Source organism: Corvus brachyrhynchos, unplaced genomic scaffold (assembly GCF_000691975.1).
Source record: "Corvus brachyrhynchos isolate BGI_N302 unplaced genomic scaffold, ASM69197v1 scaffold193, whole genome shotgun sequence".
NCBI lineage: Eukaryota > Metazoa > Chordata > Aves > Passeriformes > Corvidae > Corvus > Corvus brachyrhynchos.
In genome coordinates, this window is record NW_008237087.1 from 560,814 (window position 1) to 570,089 (window position 9,276).

At 49.3% G+C, this 9,276-nt stretch overlaps 1 protein-coding gene across 1 annotated transcript in view; it reads right to left on the reverse strand.

Moving 5' to 3' along the window:
* ACVR1B (activin A receptor type 1B) overlaps positions 1–1,353 on the reverse strand; it is a 7,778-nt gene extending 6,425 nt beyond the window's left edge. Inside the window, exons 1-2 of the mRNA XM_008629450.2 lie at positions 1,220–1,353; positions 603–842 (exon numbers count right to left, since the gene is read on the reverse strand). Of these exons, the coding sequence (XP_008627672.1) occupies positions 603–777 (175 nt within the window). The 5' untranslated portion in view covers positions 778–842; positions 1,220–1,353. The remainder of the gene's footprint in view (positions 1–602; positions 843–1,219) is intronic.
* Between the last annotated feature and the right edge of the window lie 7,923 nt (positions 1,354–9,276).

Here is a 9,276-nt window from a genome sequence, read left to right on the forward strand (position 1 = left end):
TTTCCCTTTTGCCTTCCAACAACCACTGAACTTGTACCTAAGACAATTATTTGTTCTTTTGAGCACAGATGAGACCTCCTCACTGCTCCCAAGGAAAATTACTCCACAGTCCTCACAGCACCCACTAAAAACCAGCCCAAAACAGAAAGTAGGAGGCATGAGGAAGCACCACATGCCCTCTCCGTCCCAGGAATGAGAAGCAGAAGTTTCCCACACCCTCACTGAGAGGCAGAGCTGCTTCCCCTGCGTGTATTCTGAACCCGGGCACCTTCCTCCCCACACACTTTGCTCTGAAGCTGCTGCAATGTTCCCACACTTGTGCTCAGCACTGAAAAGATTTGGACTCCTGGAAGGGAAGCAACTCCAGCTCATAAAGGCAGGTCCAGCTCGGTGACAAAGGGAACTCATGCATTCCCATTTTAGTTTGAAGTAGTTTGTTTTCTCCACTTTACAGATGAAGGAAATAAACCCAGTGCTCAAGTTCATGCAGCAACTGAAGGGAAGAAGTGAAAACAGGGCCGAGAACTCCAAATTCCCAATCCCAAACAGACAGCTCCTCTCCTCCCACTTCAAACACATGATTTATCTGACTCTCTACTCACCGCTGGGAACCATTAAATCAATTTTGTTGCAAAAATCGGAGTAGCAGCAGTGAGTATTACGCAGATCCTCTGAACTCAGACAGTAGAAGGGTTTCCCAGCAGGAATCAATTTTGCCTCAGGAATGCAGGTCCGAACATGGTGTTTGACACCATCCAGGTTGAAGACCGAGACCATGCAGGCGCCGTCCGTCTCACACGTGGAGTTGGCTTGTTTGCAGTCAGAGCACAGACATGTCAAAGCTGAAATCAAAACAAGATCAACTCCTTAAAACCCACGGAGAGCAAAAGCTCAAACAAGAGGAAACCTTCTTTATATTCTCCATTCCAGAAGGGCCGTTCTCAAGCTCTGGAAGAACCGGCTCTGCGAACAGCACAAGTCATACCCAGTATTCCAGACCTGCAAGAATCCAATTTCGGCATGAAACAGAGTGTGGAGGCAGAGGAGCCTTTCCAGGAGGTGCCTGCCCAGGCAGCCCTTTGCCCGCCCCTGTTGCAATCACCACCAGCGGTGACCCAAATCATCCCTGCAAACCGGGCGAGATCCGACTGAGATCCACTCCCAGCCCAACCTCGGGTCAGACTCAAACCAAAACCAGCAATTACTCAAACTGACTGACCTGATTCCACCTGGGCTGACTGTCCAGGCTCCAGGAGCTGCCCAATCTGGGCTGGCAAGGGACCACCACCCCGGCTCACAGAGACAAGGAGCAGCTGGCAGATGCCAAACCAAACCCAATCCCGACCGACTGCACGAGCCAAGCGTGCTACACCCAGCTAGATCAGCCACTTATTTAGTAACTGCTTTCCTGATCTGAGACACTACCTTGGGTCAAATAAATTCCTGGCTTTTTGCCTGCTCTCCACAAAGATTATTTGGATAAAGAGAAGGACAAACTCTGAGGCAGATTCCCACATTTTTCGACCTCCCAGCTGTCATTGTACTTTCCTCAAGCTGCCTGAAAAACTGTAAGCAAATCCCCAGGCCTTGCCATCCTTGGGAACAAAGAGGAATCCAACAATGTCAAGAAGAAGGGTGGGGCTTGTTTAGCAGCATGCCGGGTTTTCACCAGCTTTCCTCAGCTCTCCCAGCCTTCCCAGAGGGAATCCAAAACATGTCCCTACCCGCTGCAGAAATGGGCTTTCAGGTAGGGAGGGTGTGAAGAAGGGTTTTAAAAGATACAAGTGCCACAGTTAACTCTGCCCAGGCTGATCTAAATCCTCCCAGTGTGAAGTCACACACAAAGTCACCTCAACACTCGTGTGTGGGGCCATGTTACCTTAAGCTTAATGAAAAACAAGCTGGTCCTGATTTACTCAGGGTTGGTTTAGGAGGAAGACACCCATTAGCCTTTATCCCAGAGACCTGGGTAAATCAATCAGGGTAATTGCATTACTATTCACTTAAGTCTCTCTGGAAGCTGCTCCTCCTTTTCCAGCTGTTGTTGCGAGCTGTTTCAGATGGGCTGAATGTGGGTGCTGGTTAGTTTGGAATCAACAGATTCAAAACTGCAGTGAAAAGCCAGTGACAAGAGCCAAGGGAACGTCTGGAGCTGTGTCAGGAGAGGTTTAGGATGGGTATCAGGAAGAGGTTCTTCCCCCAGAGGGTGGTTGGGCACTGAACAGGCTCCATGGTCACAGCCCCGAGGCTGCCAGAGCTCCAGGAGCATTTGGACAACACTCTCAGGCACAGGGTGGGATTGTTGGGGTGTCCTGTGCAGGACCAGGAGTTGGATTGGATGATCCTGGTGGGTCCCTTCCAACTTAGGATATTCCAGGATTCTGTAACTGTGATTAAAACCCGAAGAGCTGTTGAGTGAGACACCTTTAAAAAGCATCATGAGCAAATGTAGCTTATTACCAGGTGCTCAGCACAGGCCAGTGAAAAGGGACACGGGACAGAAAACGGACAGGGAAGACCCTCAGACTGATCTGTGTTGAGAAGGCTGCAGAACATCCACAGATTCTGAAGATTTTAAGAGGAAATATTGTAATGAAAGGAAAAAAAACCTCCACTAACATTCACCTCAAACAGCTCCAAGATCAGTGTTTTCCCATGGTCAGCAGAGTGCAGAAAAGACAATTCTGAAGAATATATACACTTGGGGGAACAAAGGTTGGTGATAAAGGAGATTTTATGAAAATCTGAGATGGCAAAGAGCAGCCAGGGCACATTCCTGCCTTCATGTCTACTTAAAAGGAAAAGGTCTTTTAAAGCATCTCCCTTATTACTTATCAAAAGCTCGAGGTACAAATTAAAAACATTTAACCCACACACATTTCACTGTGTAGGTTCTTTTCAGTTTGATTTAGATACAACAAAACTGAACTTTGTTCCTGTTGCACTCATTTTTGAGGTCTCAATCCCAAGATTTAGGCTGTGGCAGTTTTGCTTCCAGAAGCTCCAAAGCAAACAAAGCACTTCAATGCACTAATAAAACTGGTTTTGTAAACTTCTGAGTGAAGTATCTGGCCTGAAACTAAGCATGCCTTTGAGAGGGAAAGCAGAGAAGCTGGTTGTGTCTGCTCAGTCTCATTTGTAGGATTAAAAACCAAAAAAAAAATCACTTTACCTGCAAGGTATGATACCAGAGCCCCAGCCTCGAGACAGAGCGAGATCCTTATCTGTTCTGTGCAGAAAGCCAAAATTTCCTGCTAAGGAGGGGGATGCCCCACGGCTTCACTTCACCCCGTTCCCCCTCTGAGACAACTGCTCTTTTTTAACTTCAATTCTTATGTTTGCACCTCAAAAATCCCCACGGTCGGAGAGCAGCTGGAACAAAGAGAATGGAGCCTTCAGCACACGACTGTCCTTCTCTACACGTCTCATCAGAGACCCTTGAGGGGCTTTCCAGGTACTGCTGGCCAGAACCTCCAGGCTGCAGGCAGGAACTCTCCAATTTTCTGTGTGTGCCAGGGAGGAAAGGCCTGTCTGCACCAGGGTTCACTGGGAAGCTCCTGGCAAAGAGGAGAATTACAGTGCAACTCACGCGGGTCCAGTAACTCCAGTTTGGTTAACCAGAAGGGAAAACTCTTCTCCTATAGAAACCTACTAGAAGCCAGGAAAAAGCAACTGTTGTTTGCCCTTGGGTGGGGGACAGAAGGTGGACAGGGAAGCAGAGCCCCCCGCAGGTATCTCTTGGGTGCTCTCGAGAGCAGCCAGGGCAAAGCAGGAGTGGATAAAGGGATTTTTCATGCCAACAGCATTCTTTTTTCTTCGGGAAGAAAAGCTCCTATTGAGCCAAACATATAATCTACTTAATAAAAGAAACCGCCTGGGCTGAAGGAAATAGATGGGGTGAAGGGAAACAAAGAGCAGTTCCCAGAGCTGGGGCGGCGCGTTCCCCCCTCGCAGAGCGCCCGGGGATGAGTCTGTGTGGAAGGTGCAAGCGGAGCTGGAGCAGAGCCCGCCCGATCTGCTCCCCACACCGACATCCCGCTCGGAGCCCAGCCCAGCCCTTCAGACACTGTTTGAACAAGCCCAACGTTCAGCTGCAGATCCTGTGGATGAAGCTTTGTTCTCACTGGAGAGATGGAGCAGGTTGGAGCAAACCTTGCTGTGATTCGGCCGGGCGCAGCCAGCCGAGTGCAGGGCCTCTTCCCCAAAACCAGAGAGGTCAGTCAGCACTGCCAAAAGACAAGCTCTCCTCGATCCTCAATTTATCGCAGCCCAGGGTTTGACTCCTTCAAGCCCAAGAGCTGCTTCTGCTCCCCACGAGGTTCCCGGGTTACGGCCCCAGCTCTGAAAGGATCCCGGGGCACAGAGGTATCCATAACCCCCTGCATCAACCACTGAAGAGAGGAAAACAAGGGCTGGCTCTCTCCCACCAAATCCCCCCCATTAAAAGCAACCTGTATTCCCAAAATGGATCCAAACAAACAGGTGGGGGGCTGCAGATTCAAGCTCTATGCTCCAGGGAGACTCAAATACTGAGCTCTGACAGGCAAAGAACATTTCTCCTCCTTTCCCAGCAACTCTCCGAGCTCATTTTGCACATATTTATTCTCACACGGAGTTGCATGTGTCAAGATGTCTCTGCAGCTAGACAGGGGAAAGTTTCACAGCAAAATCTCCTGCAATGGTGTTAACCACCTTTTGGAATACATTTTCCAGCATCTCCCAAAGCTGTGCCTGAGAAAGATGCCATTTTCTCAGGGCTGAACTCTACCTGATCAATATGTATGAGGATAATTAACCTGAAGATGATCATTGGTAAAATTGCCAATAACCACCCACGTATTTACCAGATAAACAGATTTTTTGCAGGGATTGTAGCTGCTGTTCTTTTTCAACAGTTTGAATTGAGGCTGGAAGAATGTTTGCCCTGACTTTGAGCTTTTCCAAGGCTCTGGAACAGGAGCTGCAATTGATTGTGTTTTTGTGCAGCACCAAACTTAACGAGCCCCACTCTGGGAGCACCAGTTTCATGCTGCAGCAGCATAACGGCAGCAACAGAAATGGGAAACAATTGGCTTTGTAGCTCTGCTGCTTCTTCAGATGCTTTAATGAAGAGGGACGTGTGTAAACATGCTGGAAGAAAGAAATACCTGTCAGTGTCTGGCTCTGTGCTGTGCCAAAATAAAGAACAATCCGTATCACAGGGGGTTAGGAATAATATCCATTCCCTCGTGGTGAGGGAGCAGAGGTGTGTCCAGGAGTCCCTGCGTGCTCCTTGTTCAGCTGGATAAAGGAACAGAGCTCCAAGAAAACAACCAGCTCCCATTCCCAAAGGCAACAATGAGGGCACACTAAGCCATCTGATGAAGGCTTTAAAGAAAAAAGATTTACTTTCCATTATATTATCATGGAATCCTGGAATGGCTTGGGTTGGGAGGGACCTTAAAGCCCATCTTGCTCCACCTCCTGCCCTGGGCAGGGACACCTTCCACTATTCAAAACTGGGCACCCTGTGCCAGGGCCTCACCACCCTCACAGGGAACAATTCCTTCCCACTATCCCATCTAACCCTGCTCTCTGTCAGTGGGAAGCCATTCCCTGTGTCCTGGCACTCCTTGTAAATAAGTCTCTCTCCATCTTTCTTGCAGACTCCCTTCAGGTACTGGAAGGCCACAATTAGGTCACCCCAAAGCTTCTGTTCTCCAGGTTGGACAATCCCAATTTTCTCAGCCTTTCCTTCTATGAGAGGTGCTCCATCCCTCTGATCATCTTGCTGGCCCTTCACACTCACATTCACCTCGACTGTTCTGCTGCTTGGTGTCTGCAACTGGGATCCTGACATCCCTTGCTAGGAGACATTCAAGTCCAAAGTGACTCCTCCAGTGTCTCCTCCAAGCCGCCATAGCCAGCTCACCTGCACCCACGGCCTCCAAAATCAAATGTTAGGCCAGTTCTGGATGCTCTCACTGCCCATTTCCTTACTAAGGAGCTGGAGAAATGAGCACGGATCTGCCCTTCCACAGATACAGCACCACCACCTCGAGTACCTTCCCTACATCTTGTTTCCCCTTCAATTTCTCCTCCTATTTTGGATTAAAACATCTTTCTTTTGGTTCTTGTTGGTGCTTATGATATCTACTGACCCACTGCTGCTAAACGAAATGGAGTTAAAATTAGCTGCAAAGCACTATGAAAAACAAAGCACTTTAAAGCAAGTCATCCAGAAACTAAACATTATCCTGGGATATTTCAAGTTGGAAGTAGGAGTCTCAACTTCTTTGAGCTGGCTGCAGTCCCCTGGCACAGGCTGGACCTGACGTGAAGGCAGCACGGCTGACTAGAAAACACACGAAATGGAAAAAAAAAAAAAAAAAAACAGAGGCAGGAAGAATGTGCCTTTAAAGTGCAGAACTTTCCCTGCATCTACTCAAGGAACACAAAAGAGCTTCTAAATGAATTGTAAATAAGGAATTGATGGGAGTCTCATCATTAAGAGGTTAATTAGAAGAAGCCTTGATGCTTCTGCTGTTGCTCTCCCACCCAGAACACAGACACATGGCTCCCCATTCCCTCTCTGGGCTCTGGTCTGACACCTATTTTGTGTTTTAACTTGTCAGGAAACCAGCTTAGCAGTCAACAGACCTCACACACCGGGGCTGTGGAGGAACATCCTGCACACCTGATGCCCAGGTTTATTTATCAAGGTTCCAAGACTTCAGACCCATCCTGGCTACTCTCAGGCAATTGGCTTTTCCAGAGTGGAAATACATTGTTTAACATCCAGCAATCCACAGGTACTTCCAAGACGGCCACAAAAGGCAGCGAGACTTTATCAAGGGGATTTAAAGTGCAGGGAAGGCTCTTTTTCTGCTGAAAATAAATAAATAAGGGTGCACAAGAGAAGCACAGGGCAGCTGAGAGCCAGGGGCTTAAATAAGGAGGACAAAGGAGCTCCCACCCAGCATTTCATGGCTGTAAAACCCTCACAGAGAAGCAATTCCTGCCTGGTCTGCTCAGGGCAGGACACGTTCCCCTGGTCACCACCCAGTGAACTTTGCTTGCTGCTAAAGAGAACTGACGTTTGACTTCACTCCTTTCGCAACAGCCATTTCCGGAGCATCCACTCTCCTGGCAGCGTATCCAGGGGAAAGGAAAAAAACAACCCAAGCTGTCTGGCCAAGGAGCTGAACGAGTTCAAGAATGCTTGTTGGACACTGTTTTTAATTTCCAGTTAGAGAAAGGCTTTCTTGGAAAGTTGTAGGATATAACTTATGGACCAAGCAGCATTTGCCTGATTTAACTGGGTAAATATTTGAAGCAGGTGTTTTAATAATAAAATCTGCTGCTCCAAAATTGTTCCCCAGGGTGGGTTTTTGATTTATTTCAAGCAAAGCCAACCTACAACACCCCGTAGCCATCGTTGCAAAGGTGCCTTTCTTGATTATTTTCCTTTTTTTTTAAAGGAAGGGGCTGGAGGCGTGTTGCCTGCACTGTTTACTGACACGCAGAGGTTCCCCGCTCCCCAGCACTGCAGAAATTCTGATGTTTTTCCAGCCTTTCCCGGAATAAGCAGCTGCTAAATCTCCAGTATGAAGCACAATAGTGAGGGCAGCCCTGGCATACCAAACGTGCATCATGGCTGCTCGAGCAGCGAACAATTCCCAGGGTGATTCCCTGTTCCCTGCCATCCTGCACCTCATTCCATGAGTGCAACTCCCTCAAATCCAGGCTGAGCTCACACCTTGTACTGAATGAAAGCGTTCAGCACACACTGAGCGGAAACAATAGTCACTCACAGAGCCCAAAATCAAAGGCGCCGGGAGTCGCCAAGTTTCCAGGGGATTTGTACAGTCAATTGGTCCTTTCCTGTTTATTAATTATGATTTTTTTTTTTAATAAACGCCAGCCTTTATCTAAGTGAAAGCCTGAGAACAGCCGTGCCACGAGTCTCATCTGATCCTGCTCTGCCAGTTATCACAGAGGAGCTGAAACACCCTTGTAAGGCTGGGTTTTACCTGAGGTTACACCGAAACACAGCTACTCTCCTCCCAAAAGCACATTTCTATTCCCAAATTCCCAGAACTCACAGGTAAACCCTCACCTGCAGCCCAGGTGAGGTTTGAAGCCATTTCTGTGCTCTAACAAGCCCAGATCTGCACACACACACTTATTACCCTCCGACGGTCAGTCGGGAATGCAGAACACAAACGGCAAGAGGTTGGGGAGGAGAGAAATATTCCACTGTGGAACCTGTCAGAACAGGCACCTAAGTTACACAACAGCGATCACCCCGATAGCCACAGAGCTGGACTGCACTGGGAAGCCTCGGACACTGGAGGCAATGGCCACCTGCCTGTCCTGTCCCCCTGAGAGATGCTCGGTCAGGCCCTTCCTCTGGGGAAAGGGCCGAGTTCACCCCAAATCAGGAGCCTTGCTTTTCCTAAAATTGGAGCCGAGATCCGCCACTTGCCCCAAGCCTGGAGCAGAGGGCCCCCACTCTTCCCAAACCCAGAGCTGAGACCCGTCACTCTTCCCTCTGGAAGAGGCCAAACCGGGTCAGGGAAAGGAAATGGATCGACACGGAACAAACAACAGACACAAAGAGGTTTTCCTCCCTCCCCTCCCTCCAGACAAATATTTACAGTTGTTCTAGTCCAGAAGCTCAGGGTATGGAAAGGTCCCCTTAAAAGCCCGAACTGCCGATTCCAGAGGGCTGGATGTTACAGACACACTGCCATCTCTGGGGCACGGGGAGCTGCCAAGTTCCCCCTGGGATGGACCACAGGACAATGGGAAGAGGCCACAAACTCCAGAACTTACAAAACAACACGGTAGCACTTCCCACCTTGAGCTGACACACTCCTCTGTGACAAGCCCAGAACATCTCTGAGACCCCCAAGCTCCTCCTCTGTGAAAAGCCCATAAATCCCAATTCCCATCGTTATCCCCTGAAACCATGCTGAAGGCTCCCAGATCTCTTCCCAAGGTGAGCATAGGCCTCTTCAGAGCATCCCCTGGCACTGCAGGACCCCCCGGCACTGGGAGCTAACCCCCAGCCCCAATTGCTGCTGCCCCTCCCCGACAGCCCCCCATCTCCTCTGCAGGGAAAAGCGACTGTCCCAAACCAGCTCCAGGGACCCCTTCACACCACACACCCGTGAGCCCCCTGAGAGCCCCCCCGGCCAAGCTCAAGCCCTCCAAACCTCCAGCACACGTCCTTGTTGCCTTCAGAGCCCCCCCTGCTTCCAGGACCCCTAACCCCATGGATCCCGCCGCCAA